The sequence below is a fragment of the Cetorhinus maximus genome, chromosome 20 (assembly GCF_964194155.1).
Source record: "Cetorhinus maximus chromosome 20, sCetMax3.hap1.1, whole genome shotgun sequence".
NCBI classification, from domain to species: Eukaryota; Metazoa; Chordata; class Chondrichthyes; order Lamniformes; family Cetorhinidae; genus Cetorhinus; species Cetorhinus maximus.
Genome location: NC_135898.1, coordinates 42,940,733 through 42,959,027, shown reverse-complemented (window position 1 = coordinate 42,959,027; position 18,295 = coordinate 42,940,733). Strand labels below are relative to the sequence as shown.

General features: G+C 41.5%; 1 protein-coding gene across 1 annotated transcript in view; it reads right to left on the bottom strand.

Annotated features, from left to right (window-relative positions):
- Positions 1-17,268, bottom strand: part of ptenb (phosphatase and tensin homolog B) — a 171,356-nt gene extending 154,088 nt beyond the window's left edge. Inside the window, exon 1 of the mRNA XM_078565953.1 lies at positions 16,219-17,268. Coding sequence (XP_078422079.1) covers positions 16,219-16,297 — 79 coding nt within the window. The 5' untranslated portion in view covers positions 16,298-17,268. The remainder of the gene's footprint in view (positions 1-16,218) is intronic.
- Between the last annotated feature and the right edge of the window lie 1,027 nt (positions 17,269-18,295).

The window sequence follows — 18,295 nt, the reverse complement described above, 5'->3', positions numbered from 1 at the left end:
GACCAGCAGCCATCATAGTCAACACCATACCAGTCATGTAGGCTGCCTGTCTTCTCATAAGCCAACAATTAATTTACAAAAATAAAAGCAAAAACCTGCGGATGCTGGAAATCCAAAACAAAAACAAAAATACCTGGAAAAACTCAGCAGGTCTGACAACATCTGCGGAGAGGAACACAGTTAACGTTTCGAGTCCGTAACTCTTCAACAGAACTAAGGAAAAATAGAAAAGGGGTGAAATATAAGCTGATTTAAGGGGGGGGGGCAGGTAGAGCTGGATAGAGGGCCAGTGATAGGTGGAGATAACCAAAAGATGTCATAGACAAAAGGACAAAGAGGTGTTGAAGCTGGTGATATTATCTAAGGAATGTGATAATAAAGGTACAGATAGCCCTAGTGGAGGTGGGGTGGGGGGAAGGGATCAAAATAGGCTAAAAGGCAGAGATAAAACAATGGACGGAATACATTTAAAAATAATGGAAATAGGTGGGAAAAGTAAAATCTATATAAATTATTGGAAAAAAGGGGGATCGGAAAGGGGGTGGGGATGGAGGAGAGAGTTCATGATCTAAAATTGTTGAACTCAATATTCAGTCTGGAAGGCTGTAAAGTGCCTAGTCGGAAGATGAGGTGCTGTTCTTCCAGTTTGGGTTGAGCTTCACTGGAACAATGCAGCAGGCCAAGGACAGACATGTGGGCATGAGAGCAGGGTGGAGTGTTGAAATGGCAAGCGACAGGGAGGTCTGGGTAATGCTTGCGGACAGACCGAAGGTGTTCCGCAAAGCGGTCACCCAGTCTGCGTTTGGTCTCTCCAATGTACAGGAAACCACATTGGGAGCAGCGAATGTAGTAGACTAAATTGAGGGAAGTGCAAGTGAAATGCTGCTTCACTTGAAAGGAGTGTTTGGGCCCTTGGACGGTGAGGAGAGGAAAAGTAAAGGGGCAGGTGTTGCACCTTCTGCGGTTGCATGGGAAGGTGCCGTGGGAAGGGGTTGAGGTGTAGGGGGTGATGGAGGAGTGGACCAGGGTGTCACGGAGGGAATGATCCCTGCAGAATGCCACCAGTGGGGGGTGAAAGGAAGATGTGTTTGGTGGTGGCATCATGCTGGAGTTGGCAGAAATGGCGGAGGATGATCCTTTGAATGCGGAGGCTGGTGGGGTGATAAATGAGGACAAGGGGGACCCTATCATGGTTCTGGGAGGGAGAGGAAGGTGTGAGGGTGGATGCGCAGGAGATGGGCAGGACACGGTGAGGGCCCTGTTAACCACCGTGACATGTCAGAGGAACTGCTTTTGAAAGTGGCATCATCAGAACAGATGTGACGGAGTCGAAGAAACTGAGAGAACGGGATGGAGTCCTTACAGGAAGTGGGGTGTGAGGAGCTGTAGTCGAGGTAGCTGTGGGAGTCAGTAGGCTTGTAATGAATATTGGTGGACAGTCTATCACCAGAAAGAGAGACAGAGAGGTCAAGGAAGGGAAGGGAAGTGTCAGAGATGTGCCATGTGAAAATGATGGAGGGGTGGAAATTGGAAACAAAATTAATAAATTTTTCCAGGTCCAGACGAGAGCATGAAGCAGCACCGAAGTAATCATCGATGTACCGGAGAAAGAGTTGTGGGAGGGGGCCGGAGTAGGACTGGAACAAGGAATGTTCCACATACCTCATAAAGAGATAGGCATAACTGGGGCCCATGCGGGTACCCATAACCACACCTTTTATTTGGAGGAAGTGAGAGGAGTTTAAGGAGAAATTGTTCAGTGTGAGAACAAGTTCAGCCAGACGGAGGAGTGTAATGGTGGATGGGGATTGTTCGGGCCTCTTTACAAAGTTCAACATTAAACACTAATCTGTCAACAATAAATTTTTCGCCATTTTAATCCAATGATAAAATGTTATTTTGTTACCATGAATTGTTTAATTTATTCCCATTCTCTTCCAATGCTGCTCCCGCTGTCCATGCCACATCCGCCCATTTATCCCCTACTTCCGGACAACATGAGCCAACCATTCAACTGAATTATCAGCGCATACAAAACTAGAAGTTTTGACAGAGAAAGGTCTCAAGGTATTTGAATTGCGAAGCAACATACCCAGAAATAATTTGAATGGGAACGCATTAGGTACCCAGTCAGAGACAGAAGAAAACCCAGAGAGAAGAGAGGAAAAGCAAGTGGTGGGAAGAAACTGCAGAATTGATTCTTTTCAAGAGAAAGAGTTGGCAAAAGCAGCACCTAAACATCGTCAGAAAAAAAAGATGGCTTGGAGCACGGGTGGGAGAAAACAGGCTCTGTTATTTCTGTGTCTACAACATGCTTGGACAGAAATATGTAGGGAGAGACTGAAAACAGTGGGCCGTAGAATTAGTCTCTGAGAAAAACACTGGTCCTTTACTTGGACAAAGAAAGAGGGCAAACTGAAGTAAGCAAGAGTAGCTATTCCAAACCTGTTGCCGTGCTAGAGTGAGGTTGGGAATGTTGACAGTGCCCAGAGCCAAGAGACATGTTGAATAGTGCTGCTGTAAGGACAAGTATGGTGCTCCAAATGGTGATACCACTGAATCTGGTTCCACCAGTGTAACTTTCATTAAAGAATTGGATAAATACTTGGAGAAAAATTGCCAGGATGTGGGGAAAGAGCTAGGGAGTTGGACTAACTGGGTTGCTCTTTGAAAGACCTGATGCAAAGTCAATAGGCCGAAGGCTTCCTTTTGTACGTATTACTGTGCTGAAACAGTGAGAGCCCCAGTAGTGACTGCTCTGATGAATACAGCACTGCTTTTTCTGCAGCACTAAAAGTGTAGGTACCATTCAGCATAACCTATTTACACAAAGCTGGATTTTCAGCAATAATTTCAATTAAAAAGTATAGTTAGGTTGAACATTGGCCATGATATGCGCATATTGTTGAAGATGCTGCCAGGTCTTGACAGAAGTTTTGTTGAACACCAGCAACAAGTTTCACATTAACTAAGTACAACAAATGTTTCATTTGTGTAACTAATTTTTTACACAGAAAAAAATACCTACATGCAGGGCTTCATGAAATTTTTGTAACACTGAAGTGGGGTCTCAGAAGCAAAAAAGGTTGAGAACCCCTGGTTTAGATCATATGTAGTTAGGCTTCATATTGGATAGCTTAGTGAACACCTATAAGGGAAAGAAATTATGAATTCAAAGCACAAGCGCCCAAAATTTTAAAGTTATCAAGTTGTGTATTGAAAAAGCCTATTTGCTCATTTCCACGAGAACACAGCTCGAGTTTTAGGTGGGAAACCTCCTCAAATCAGGCTTTTAGTTTATGGATGACACTAATCTCCACCTTGCAATGTTCATTCATATTAAAAATAACATTGATCAGCCCATGAGGTCAACATGTCATTTAAAAAGCTGCATTCTTTAATAATAAGCTACAGAAAGAAAAATACCATTGCATAGCAACAGATATCATTCCAAATAAAACGAGCAGCCAACACTAAATGTAACCAATTAATTTCTGTGTAGTACGTGTATTTTTTAATTCAACATTTTTTTGCTAGGCATTGACCTTTTCATGCTTACAAAATGAGAACTGAATTTGTGGTGGCAATCTGCTTTTCAGCAAACTAAACTACTGTATGGCCATGAAAGTCAAACTACATTAAGAACCTCTAAGCAATAAGAGATTCTTGAAGTTGGAACAAAGTTACAGTCATTTACAGCAGAAGGCCATTCAGCCCAATGGGACCGTACCTGTTCCCGTGAGCAATCCAGTCAGTACCACTCCCTCACTCATTACCCACAGCTCTGCAAGTTTATTTCTTCTATGTGCTCATCCAACTTCCTTTTAAAATCATTGATTGTTTCTACATCCACCACCCTCCTGTGCAGCAAGTTCCAGGTCATTATCACTCACTGGATAAAAAAACTTCCTCCTCACGTTCCCCTTGAATCTCTTACCCTTAAATGTGAACCCAGCCCTTGTACAACCAGCTACCATAAATCACAGACGATAAGTCAGCCTGATGTATAAGACAACCCCATTTTACCAACCCCAAAAATCATGTTCTTACATATACCCAGCATATAAATTGACTCCCTTTTCAGCTATGACATGCTATACTCGGATTAATAGTCAGCCTCAATTTTTCACCCCACAAATGCACGCTTTACTTACCGGTACCTTATAACTGGGTACAAGGGATCAAGCAGGCAATATGGGCTGTGTTGTGAAAATGCATGGGAGTTTAAGGCACACCCACTCTGTGTCAGATGCCAATGACATTTCAAAATGGCAACCACCCACACATATGCCAGTGTTCACTTTTATACCCAGCGTATTACTCGACCATCCTGTCTTTGGTGGTGTTTTGAGGCTTCAAAGGTCGACTTATACGTCCACATCTACAGGAATGGGAACAGTTTTTCCTTGTCCACCTTGGCTAAGCCTACCACAACGTTGTAAAACTCCATCAAATCCCCCCTCAATCTCCTCTGCTCCAAGAACAACACCACACTTTCCAACCTCACCTTGTAACTAAACCCCTTGCCCATCCCTAGGACCATTCTGGTAAATCTCCTTTGCACCCTCTAAAGACCTTTACATCTTTCCTAAAGTGAGATGACCAGGACTGGATGCAAACTCCTCTGCTTTTGTACTCAATACCTCTAATTATGAAGCTCAAGACCCCATACACTTTGCTAACCACTCTCTCAATATGCCGTGTCCGTTCAAATGTCGATGCATATACACCCCCAAGGTCCCTCTGTTCCTGCACATTCTTCAGAACTGTGCTATTGGGTTTATATTGCCTCTCCCTATCCCTTCTGCCAATATGCACCACTTCACACTTCTCTGCATTAAATTCCATCTGCCATTTGCCTGCCCATTCTGCTGCTCTATGTCCTGTTGCAGGCAATGTGTATCATCCCTCACTGTTTGCCACTCCTTGTCGCCTTTTGCAAACAGGCAATTAAAACACTCATTAGTTTGTATTAACAATTTGCAATTACACAGATGATCACTCATGCAGACTAAGATGGCCAAAAGATTACAAGGGGATTTATACTGGCCCCAGGAGTAACTGCGACAGACCACGCAGCTCTGAAACTGAACAAGGCAGCTGACGTGAAGCTAAAAGTCATCCTCAATACCTGGACACACATAGGGCAGAATTTTACGACAGCGGGGTTTTACGTTCCCGCTGTCGTCAATGGCATTTATAACGGCCCGCCGCATTTTACGGCCCCGTCCCCGCCGAAACGGGGCAGTAAAATTCTGCCCATACAGTTCATACACGTACAAGTTTAAACCTGGAATAAAAGCAGAAATTGCTAGAAAACTCAGGCCTGACAACATTTGTGGAGAGAGAAACAGAGTTAACGTTTCGAGTCTGTATGACCCCTGCTTCATACCCAGCTCTGAAGAAGGGTCATACGGACTCAAAATGTTAACTCTGTTTCTCTCTCCACAGATGCTGTCAGACCTGCTGAGTTCTTTCAGCATTTTCTGTTTTTATTTCAGATTTCCAGCATCCACAGTATTTTGCTTTTATCTTGAAGTTTAAACCTGGTATCCTTTTACAATGCCTGAGCAACATCTTTGTAAGGAACCTGCAACCAGAGAAGTGAGCTTATACCAACACAAGCAAGTTTATTCCAGAATGTTTACTGTACCAGAATAAGCACCATAATATAAATGGAATTTTAAGTTAGTGCTGATACATTGCACGTAACTACAAGCTTTGAGACTCAGTGATACTCTCAAGCCCCTCCTCCTCACTCCCCTCTCCTACCCCTAACCACCCCCCCAACCCCCCCCACTGCCAAACAAGAAAAGCTTAGCCTTGAAATTAACACATCCAATTTTGGAAACTGCAGTAAAATCATGAAAATCATGAGCCATTAGTCACACATTGGCTGAACAACATTTTGGACTACCATATCACCTTGAAAAATCATTCTCTAAATGCTAGAGGATTGCAGTGCTAGCAGGGCACTTCCAAACTTCATTAAGTAACACCAGCTAGAGAGTAAAAGTACCGCCTGTTTTCTCCAACATTAGGCTCAATACCACAAATTCAAATATTCTGACTGCATCCACTAGGAATTAGACCACGCTGCCCAAACTAGTTACGTTTGGGACTCACATCCAAAGAGGTGTGGAGGTTAATTCTAGAACTGGATTTGTTAGGACAGCATCTTAACCTACTGTATCACTCACTTATCCCATTTCAACTATTCTCAAACCATTTATTTATATAAGTTTTTGATCACTTCTAGATTGGTAATTATTTTCGAAGTAGCTCTATTAGGTCCATAAACCTTACTGAGATAACCAAAGAAAGACTTGCATGTTTATAGCACTTTCAGGACCACTGGACATCTCAAAGCAATGTACAGCCAATGAAATACTTTTGAAATGTAGTCTGTGTTGTAATGCAGGAAACACAACAAGCAAATTGCACAAAGCAAGATCCCACAAACAATGTGATATTTGTGATGTTGACTGGCAAGGTCACTGGGGATAACTCCACTCCACTTTTTGAAACAGTGCCCTGGATCTTTTACATCAACCCAAAAGAGCAGATGAGTCCTGGGTCTCATCCAGAAAACGGCACATCTGGGAGTGCAGCGCTGGAGTGGGACTTGATCCCACAACCTTATGACTCAAGAGGCCACACTACCACCAGCTTGGCCACAGCTAAAACTACACATGAAAACCTGAATTCATTAAAATAATTAAGCCATCTTAGTCAATCTCTGTGGCATTGCGCACAGAGTCAAAACTAGGTGTGAACAAATTCATGATGCAAAAGTTGGCACAAAACATGTGGTGCAGATGCAAGATAGATATAAAAATATGAACAAAGTTATACAAATAAATTAGGAGCATGTGCTCTTGTAATTATTAGTTTTGCCTCTACATCACTCCCTTTCTCTTCACATACCAAATAAAACGGTTATATTTGAACTGCGGAAGCAACAGTACATAAGCAACGAACAAGAATGCATTACACATGTAAAGCTGATCATTTTTTATAACACAGTCTCAGAGAAGGCATTGCATCAACAACTTGTAGAGATAAAAGTCACTGTGGGAGAATTTCAGGTGTTTTCCCCCATAATTCTTGACTTGCAGTCACTGAAGTTAATTTAACTTTTGAACATAACACACAAAATTCTAGAATAATTTTAAACCTAGAAGTAGTACACATGCACTTGAAAGTTTTCAATCTCAACATGAATTGTAGGGTACTGGTGGCATTTTTCTACAGAAAATCAGTAAAGCATTTCAAGACTACTCTTGGTATAGCTCAAAACATCTTAATTAGTACACGCACATTGATTAGTTTGAAGGCTTGGAAGACAATTACCATTGCAAAATTCTGATGTTTCACCAATGAATAAATTTTGCTAAATTTCTACAACATTGCACATACAATAAATCCAGAGAATTTCCACAAAACAAAGCTTATATAGAGAAATTGTGCATGCTAAACATTTGTTATGGTTTTCCACAATGTCACAATTCAAGGATAAGAACCAATGGTGCTGTTTATATATACATTTTATATATACAAACAAAAAACATATATATAGGCATACTTATTTCCCCAGATTACAACCATGCACCAATGCATCTCAGGTTCTTTTCCCACCTATCTTGACTATCATTACAGCCTTCACTCATTCCACCCCTCCCCTGTCAAACGTTCTCTTCACCCAAACCACCAGCTTGAGCTTCTGTCATGTTAATTTTCAATTACTCAACAGCAAAACTGTGCTTTATATTATTTTCTCAAGCACTTCACACATAAACATCAGCTGTTCATTCACTTGGCAAAAAAAATCAGGTTACAGAATTTGCACAATTTATCTGTACATCATAAGAAAATTTACTACTTCCTTCATAAAAGCAAGAATACAAAATCCTGGTTGAATCCTTTGGAGTTAATATGAATCCTGTCTTAACAGGTTTAAGGCAAGACTAATACTAACAAAAGCATGGTAGTAAAAAGCAGGCATAATTAAGTAACTTAGAGACAACTTATACCTAATAGGTGTAATGACAATGGGACTGTGGGATACTTAGAATATAAAAATATCTAACTTGTTATGTAGCCAATAATCTAAGTTCTGAAACAAATCTACAGCATACAAGAAAGGTCTTTTCATGAAATGCTTTGCCACAACTACAGAAGAATGGCATTTCATGTACGCTATTGCCAGGGTTTTACAAAAGAGCACAAGAGCAGTCCACCAGTAACCACTGAATCCAGCTTGTCTGGAATGCTTATGAGATACACATTTGTTTTCTATTTTTGTTATCAGTGGAGCTCACAAGAAAAATCAACTATTTCACAAAACACTTTTCTACTGCATTCAAAACCCATTTCACAGATCAATAGGGACATGGACATGTAAATTTTTATTCTATTTCATTTTCACTCCATTGTCTTCACCATCATTAACCAATCAACCAAAAACAACCAGGAGAACAAAGTCTTTTAACGTTCTCCACCTCAGAAAAAAGTTCAAAGGATAGCAGACAACTCCAAAGACAGCCCTGACCCACAATCCAAACACATGAAAAGCTATATGAACATCTTGGTGTTAAAATGGTGAATTCAGTCTGAAATATTCCTTTTACTAGATGTTAGTACAAAAACTATTAAAACAAATACAATTCTGAAACTGTATGTGCTTCTCTTCTCCAGCTCTTTGGCAGATGGCTCCAAAAGAAATCAGAGACTGCAAGAAATACGTAGATCATGAACTACCAAATTCTGCCAGGCTAAGTTACTATATTCATATCACACCAGAAGTGAGAACAATCTAATAGACTCAAAGATAAACACTGAGGACATCAGAGTCAAACACCTAATGGCTTATGACAACTTTAAAATTTTCTCCTCCACATGCACTCAGTAAGATTGATTCTCCATTTTGTAAATCCTTAACGTGCTCTAAATATCACATTCAACCTTTGCCCCTCTAAAAAGGGAACTGCACTGTCACATATGCCAACTGCTAAAAAGGGTATAATTGTACAGTCATATTACACATCAGCAAGTTTCGGAAAGCATAACGATGGGCATAGCCACCTGGCTAGGTGCTGCCACTAAACCTGTGAAATATTTGTTTAGTTTCATTTTTAATTTTTTCCTACTGCTGGTTCAGGTCACAATCCAGAATCTCTACAGATTGAGAACCTACTCAGTTCCAAAGGTGCTGGAGTTTAAAAATGTCCTTCAGCAACAGTGGAATTACTCTCTAAATTACTTGTTATGCTCCCCTCAAAGTAAAGATAAGCCCTACCTTCATGTGCAAGAATAATCCCAATCAATTTGCAGGAGGCCTACCACACCAATGCACAAGTCTACCAGATGACATGCAATGTTGACTACAGAACTTAAGTCTGACAACAATCACTGGCATATAACAATTGAGTTTGGGGTAATTCTGTGTGTGTGTACATCATGCAACATTACCCAATTTAAAGTTATAGAGCAGAAGAGGGACTTAGATGTCTGATGTAGCTCAGTGGTCACACTCTCGCCTGACTCAGAACATATGGGTTCAACTCTCACTTCAGAGACCTGAGCACAAGGTCAGAGCCCCATCTACCCTCTCAGGTGTACACAAAAGATCCCAGTGCACTATTCAAAGAGTAGGAACATTCACATTGGTTTGATGGCAACTATTTATCTCTCAACCAACAAAGCTAATAAAAAAGATTACCTAGTATGGTCACATTGCTGGTTGTGGGGGCCTTGCTGTCCACAAATTCAACAGACCAATTACCACCTCATCAGCCTACTCTCAGTTATCAACATGATAGAGAGGGTAATTAACAGTGCTATCAAGCAGCAATTGCTCACCAATAACCTGCTCACTGATGCCGAGTTTGGGTTCTGCCAGGACCACTTAACTCTTGACCTCACTAAAGACCATAGTCCAAACATGGACGAAAGAGCCAAACTCCAGATGTGAGGTGAGGGGACTGCCCTTGCCATCAAGGTAGCTTTTGACTGGGTGTCACATTAACAAATGCTAAGAAAACAGAAGTGAAAGGCAATTGGACGGGCAGGAAGAAATCTTCACTATTTGGCCAAGTCATACTTAGCACAAAAGAAGATGATAGTGATGGTTGGAGGCCAATCATCTGAGTCCCAGGGCATTGCCCTGAGGAATTCCTGCAGCAACGTCCAAGGCCAACCATCTTTAGCTGCTTCATCAATGATCTTCCTTCAATCCAACAGTATTCAGTTCCATGCTTGCATGCAGCAGGACCTGAACAATTGTCAGGATTGGACTGATAAGTGGCAAGTAATGTTCGTGCCACATAAGTGGCAAGCAATGACCATCTCCAACGAGAGAGAGTCTAACCATCTCTGCTTGACATTACCACTGTCAAATCTCAGGCCATTGACCAGAAACCAACTGGATCAGCTACATAAATGTTGTGACTACAGGTGCAGGTTGGAGGCTGAGTGTTCTGTATTAAGTGACTCACCTCCTGGCATCTCAAAGCTTTTCCATCATCCATGATGCACAAGTCAGGGGTTTAATGGATTACTCTCCACTTCCCTGAATGAATGCAGATCCAAAAACACTCAAGGAGTTCCACACCATTCAGAACAAAGTGCCCGCTTTGCTGGTGCCCCATCCACCACCAGCGCATCATGGCCGCAGTGTGTATCATCTACAAGATGCACTGCAGCAACTCACCAAGGCTTCTTCAACAGCGCTTACCAAAACCGCAATCTCTACTGCCAAGGACAAGGACAGCAAACAGGAACACTACCATCTGCAAGTTCCCCTCCAAGTCTCTTGCTATTCTGTCTTGGAAATTTTTTGCTCTTTCTTCATAGCCACTGATAAAAATCCTGAAACTCCCTACCTAGTAACACTGTAAATATCTTCACCACACACACTGCAAATTTTCAAGACGACAGTACACCACCACCTTCTCAAGGGCAACTCGGCATGGGCAATAAATGCTAGCCTTGCCCACATGCTGTGAATTATTTTTTTTTTTAAATTCACCACTGCATTTCCTACATTAGTGACTACACAACATAAGAACTTCATCAGCTGTAAAGCACTTTAGGACATCCTTAAGTCATGAAAGGCACTATATAAATCTAAGTTCTTTCTTTTATTGGAAAAACATTGAAATTCTACAACCAATACCACAAGGCTGCAGGGAAATCAAAGAGTGTCAAGATGTATTGTTTAAACAGTTTCATAAAAAAGCAACTGGAAATACAATACTCGATACAGTTATATCTATGCTCGTCCCTTCACGTGACAGGAAACAATGAACCAGGAGAAGGCCCAGAGGAGGACACCCGTCATCATACCTTATCATCACACATTTGGGCATCAAGATGGGTTCAAGTACTAGGGCTTTTTCACTGAAATTTAGTCTCATGAATGAGGCGTTTAAAATGATGATGGGAATAGATCATATTCAGTCAGACAAGTTACTTGCACTGGATGAAAATAGAAGAACTAGAGAACACACCAAGACAAGTGTTAGATTGGATGTCAGAAAGTATTGCTTTCTGCAGACTCTCATCAACCTAATCATCAAATAGATGGCCAACATATTCATTAACTATAGATTCAAGTCAGCCCTTCAAAAAGGAAGCTACACAAGTTCCTTTGTCAGGCAATGTGAAATTTTATGAATTGTGGGTGAGTCACTGTAGAACCCCTTTTCAAGGGGTCGTCCCCCCGCACCGTCCTCCCCAAAACTGGCCATGGTGTTTTTTATTTTACCTCTCCCAGGATTGGCATGAAGGTTATGCCATGTCTGGATAGGACGGGCTTGATGAACCAGTTGTTCTTTTTGTGTTTTTTATATATTAATATATATTCGTCCAAATTAGATCAACGTTCTACAATTGCTGCTGCTTTATTCAACACTACCTTTTGTTATTTATTGATAAAATAATTATTTTTGGTCCAATCCCATTTTAACTTTTCACAAAATTAACACAGAAAAGCATTATACAAAAAATAAAACCATCAGTGGGGCAATTCTGATGTAAAATTTCCTTTTAAGACTTTGAGAATTAGAACGTTTCATTTAGAAATCAGAACATTTATTTTACAATTCAAAAACATAACTTTTTCCACAAGAGAAATCCATTCCATTGAAATTTTAATTCATGTTTCATGAGTAATGTGACATTTGCCTAATCTCTCAACTCAGCTATACTTCATGGATATGGGTTGCAGATACTTTTTTGTTGAATGGCAGAAAAGAAAAAGGAAATATCATGCAAAGGCAATACAACTGATCAACTTGGTTGCCAAGGGCCAGAATTTCAAGTGGAGGCTAACTGAAGAGCACTCACACCAATGTTCAATGTTCAAATACATTGCTCCACGTAAAGATGAGATGCAGATCTGTTCGCACAATTTTACCTCCCAATTTAAATCATATCACTGTGATCAGTTGCAGAGTGGATGAATAACAACTTTCCACAGCAACAGAACAAATCCCTGCAGAATCAAAAGTTCCATAAAATTTATGGGTTCTACAGTTTTGTGTTCAACCCTACTACAAATGTACAGCAACTTGAACATTAACATGAAAATATGCCATTTTACTCCCAATTACAATTTGGTGTAGTGACCCACAGAGGAAATAGAGTGACCTTCTCCTCCAGCTATCCACTGAAAATAGATAGAATCACTATAGAAAATAAGCCAGTTTGGAAAAAATAATGTACTCACTGAGGGTGAAGCAAAAGAAATTATTCAAAACCTAATCCTCGTTTCTGGCCCATTGCCAACAGACTGACATCGAAAACATTCCCCCACATCGCTTTGGTTCGTGCAGGAGAATCACACATCAATCCACTGACTGAAGAAATCCCCAAAGCTACAAGAGTTGCATTCAAACACTAGTACAACTTATCAGAGCTAGCTGCTAAAGTTCCTCATGAGCTACTGTAAAATGCATACTGTAATCCATTAAAGCAATCAATGACAAAGCACTGTGCCTGAATAACATCAGAATCTTATTAAGGAAACACTTACTTTCAAAATCCCTTTTAAAAAAAAAGTTTGATTAGGCTATGCAATCAGACTACATTAGATGCTGCACTTTAGAAATTTTGACAATTGTTGTAATGTACACAGATTACAATGCACACCAAATGGTAAATTCACATACATAACACACTGTACTCTGAAATAGTAACACATCCTTGAATTGAGATGCATTAATAGACTCCAAACTTAATCTCCCACTACTGGCTTTCTCTCAATTCCTTGATGCTTTTTCTTTGCAAATGACTCAATTGTCCATTGCCCTATGTAAATGCCAATAAAAATAATTATAGGGTGGATTCTGCATTACAATTACATAAGTGGAAACAAAGAAGTTCAAATGTTAAACCACAATAGATTCATGTGACACCTTATACATAAGAGATGTCACAAAATGCTTTATATACAATTAATTACCTCACACACTACAACAAAATGCACTGACTGTTAAGTGCAAAATGACTACTATATTTATCTACATAACAAGATTCAACCAACAGAAACGGGATAAATTATCAATTAATTTTCTTTTTGTCGTTACACCAGATGCATATTGCCAGTTTAGTATTTCATCCAAAGGAAGACACCTCCAACAATGCAGCATGCACTCAGCACTGCAATGAAATGTGAACCTAGAACTTGTGCTCTGATCCTATAGTAGAACTTGAACACACAACAATTTGCCTTGGAAGCAAAAGCGCGTACTACAGAACCACACTGACACACAAAAGCAGAGTGCTCATATCTGAACATGATATTTTTACAACTTGCATTTATATAGTGGCTTTAACATAGTAAAGCATCCCATATTCCTTTCACCATACAGATAAAATTTGCAGCAAGTCTTATTCCTCATCTGTCCAATGAATGTTAAAATGGCCTCAATCGACAGCAGCGATCTATGGCTGAATTGCATGACTTGAAATGAAAGCTATTGCACCATGTAATGTGAACTGTTGTGGTAGAAATGTAAAGCATATTAACATCTCCCAGCATAGGTATATTGTGGATTCTAAGTTATTAATGTATGCAAGACAAGTTACACCACATTATTTGCAATATTTACTATAGGCTGCTGCACTGCTGTTCCATTTCAATATTAATCACTCAAGAGTGCCATTTTTCACTTCATTTCATCCAGATTCTACTTCTCTGGTCACTCCAATCATGAAGGCAAAAAAACAAAATTTGATTTGGTTCAATACCAAAGAAGAACTTCTTGTCTGCAATACATGAAATATTAGCTTTTGAGTTTCATAAGATTTTAGATTAAGGGTCAGTGATAATATGTGTATAAATCTGTATTTTCAAAGAGAGCTGTGTATGGAGGGGTTGGGGTGGGGGCACAATATTGAACAAATTTACAGAGTACTTTTTAATTCAAAATAAGAATAACTGTCTTATTGCTAGGTCTGAACCAAGTACAGCTCTGTTAACCAGTTTGTTTTGCTTCATTTTTCACACTTAAGTCTTAAAAGTTTTTTCCAAATTCAAGCAAATTCCCAATTTATATTTATAATCCAGTTAATTATAAATATACTGCATGAAACATATGAAGTAGCAAATGTTTTCTCAAGGCCTAATATGCCAAATTTGTAGAATACTTTCTCCTCCAGTAGATCTGAGAAGCATGACAAAAAGCGTGTGGTATGGCTATTTCCAAATCATTCATTAAAGTTATAACAGGAAAGTATTAACGAAAATTACTCCTGAATTTTCTGTTGTTTTCATTAACAAAACTGTATCACCAGTAGTTCTGCCTCAAGATATTCAACTTAGTTATGCAAATATCTTGCATACGACGCAGAATCATTGTGAAAATAGGCAAAATTGATTAACCAAAATATCAATACACAAATATAACAACCACTGCCACAGTGGAAAAACTCAGTTATACAAACTCATATTTGAATACTGCATCGTGAACGTACAATTTGCATTTCATCTACAGCACACACTGGGTATAATCAATCAGTTTTCCTAACATGCATAATGGACACCCATGTCCACAAGGTTGTAACTCTGACATTCCAAGAACAGAGGTTTCAGTACTTTTCTTATGTCAAATTTAAAAAAAACACATCAAACTGCAGTTAATTCTAATCAAGTGAAAATTCATAAGCTATAAGCTATTTCAAATTGTAGCAGTGCACAAGATCAGTGCGTCTTGTAATTTTAAACTGATGCACAATGACATCACCACCATAAACTGCTTGTTACAGTATTCCTCTTGCATGTTACTGTATTCCTTCCTTCTGTAAAACTGCTAAACTAGAAACAAGGCCAACTGTATCAGCAAGATCAGCAAAATGACAAGTCACTAGATCCATTCAAATCAAACAAAAAATAACCTCAAGTGACTCCTAGGTCATTAGTGACAATATTAACAGTACAATGTCATTGTGGGTTCGTTCTTAACTGCATCTATGAAGTCTACTGCCCATTTCACTAGATAGCAGCATCACATGTACGCTAAACTAAAAATTAGACAACTGAATCCCCGAGTGATTTACAATAGCAGCACAGTAAAGCAATTGCCCTCATCCCTGCAAAGTGATTATCTTTAATTATACGCAAGGTCGTGCAAAAATATTGAATGCAAAACCGTGCCTTCAAAATTTGTTTAAGCGATATTAAGCATTTTGGCCAAAGGCACATAATTAACTTCATCCATTCCAATCTAGGCCAAGACCTAATCGCACTCTGCACAGTACGTATGCACCCCCCACCACCACCACCCCCTGCAGAGGCTACGCATGGCAGCTCTAATTCTGCACAATAGGTATTTCAGTACCACAATGCAATGTATATAATGACATTACACGTTTAACCTATAACGCCTGGGCCCCACGTTTAGTTACTAATTTTTAAATATAAAAGGAACTCACCCAACATTTCTATGCAGTCACTTACGAATTACCCAATTTAACTGCACTCGGGCACTGAAACTGATCAGAATCGTTAAAATTGTGTAATTCCCCCAGTTTCTGCAAGAGTGACGGCCAGGTCTCCCCTCCCTTATCTGAAAAATTAAATGAGGCACTGCATGGATTTCTTTGCACTTCTCCATTCAAACCTTGATTCAGTGAGACGCAATTTTCCAAACCTCCTCCACCAACCTCCCACCTCCCCACGCCCCCGCCCCCACCGGCCAGAAAAAAAATGGATACATGTCAAGTCCAAGTCGAATCCGTCTTCCTGGTATCTCCTCTTGTTCCGGCTGACAAGTTCTTTGATTCTCGAAGCCATGCCTGTGTGGATCCTGGCTGAAGAGGAGGTGGTGATGGTGCTGGATGTGGAAATGGGTTTCTTCTTGGCTTGCTGTCACAACAGGGGCCTAAACACACCGACACCCAGCTCCACACACACACTCTCTTCTCTCGCTGCCGCTCGCCTTTCCCCCGTTAATATTCTCCGCAGGGGGGTATCTCCGGCTTTTCTAGATCACCATCGAAAAAGGAGGGTGGGGGGTGGCGGCGGCGGCAGCAGCGGCCGGCGGAGTTGGGGGGGTTGGGGGGGGTTGTAGAGAGGGGGGTAATAATCCGAGGGGGTGGGGGGGTAAAAGTGAAACCGGTTGCGGGAGGTCGGGGTAAAGGGGGGGGGGGGGGGTTGGCCGCCACATTCACCGCCTCTCGCTGCGATTTTTCCTCCTCCACGATCGCCTCCACCACCGCCGCCGCCGCCGCCGTTACCGTCGGTCGGGGGGGGAGGAGGCAGGGAAACGGAGGAAGGGAAATAAAATCCCTCAGCCTTGGTTCAAAAAGAGGAATTAGAAGAAAACCAATAACAGGACGATTCCTTTTTCTTCCCCCCTTGTCAATAAATTAGGCGTTTAAAAAAATTACATCCGTCAGCCGCTCCTTGATCTCCGTCAGAAATAATAATCCATCCAACAGGCTCCGGGGATCCGGATCCGCTCCGTATTAAAAAATTATAAGCATTTAAAAAAAAGTCAGCAGGAAGCCGAGCTCCCCCCACCTCCTCTTCTCGCTCCACACACACACACACTTGCTCCTCTCTTTTTCTTTTCTTTCCTTTCTCTTTCTCGGCCGATCGCTCTGGCTCTGGCCCCGGCCCCGGCCACGGCTCAGGCTCCGGCTCCAACTCCAACTTCGGGCCACGGCTCCTCGACTCCAGCTCCTTCCCCCCCCACCCCCCCCAAAAGAAAAGCTGCTGCCTGCGACCGCCCGGACTCTCAAACTTCCATCATGGCTTCCCAGGGAAAAAAAGCGCAATGGCCCCGAGTGGGAATGAGAGAGAGAGTGGGGGGGGGGGGGGGGTTAGAAAATAACCCTCCGCCTATTAAAACATAGTCCCTCCTTCACACTCCTCTCACGGCAATTCTAAACTTCTCCACCCTTCTCCCACCGCCAAAAGGCAGATCTATCCCTTTGCGAGACAAACCGGCGGGTTTCGGAACCAAATGTTCGGTTTTCCACCTTGTTTAGCTTTGGGAGTGTGTATGTGGTTTGGGGGGTGGGGGGAGGTGTTGAATATGAAGTGAATTAAATCAGTATTACAACATTGGCGCTGGTGATTTGGCGGCGGCGTGAGACGGCACTACTTGCGGCAGTCACGTGCCCAATGCGATGATTTTTCTCCGCGAGCGGCGGCCGTTTAACGGCAGAGTCTCGCGCGCGGTGGGGGAGGACGGGGAAATGCTGGTGGAGGTGTCGTGTCCGAGCCCGGGAATGAAAACAAGGAGGAGGATGGGACTCCCCCTCCCTTCCTGGTCACCCAACTCACTCTCCGCTGCCTTCACCATCAAAACCTCCCGCCAGTTGGATTCCTATCCAAAGAGAGAGAGTGAGGAGAGACATCAAGAGGTGGTTGGTTTGCGTTTATCGGATGCAAGACACCCGTTTGATTGATTTTAATTATTAAAGTCGTTATTCTTTTGATTTTTTTTGTACGGGCGGTGGAGGGCGAGAGAGGGAGGGTGGGGAAGGTGGTCCGTCCTCCGCCATCTTGGTAAAGGATCAACCTGTTTGGGCATGTGTTAGACTCTCCACCTTCAGCACATCTGGCTGCTGTCTTCATTGGGATATTTATCAACTGACACCTTGAACACTGTCATAAAATAAAACAACGAGGATTAAACTTGTACAGCTCGGATCCTGAACTAGAAGGCAATTGCGCATGGAGGGAGTCATTTACGTTCCCGCTTGCTTGGCAATTGGTGGGGAGGTGGTGCTCGGACACTAATGCTGAAATCCTCGTTATCTGAGCTATTTTACCGAATCTGCC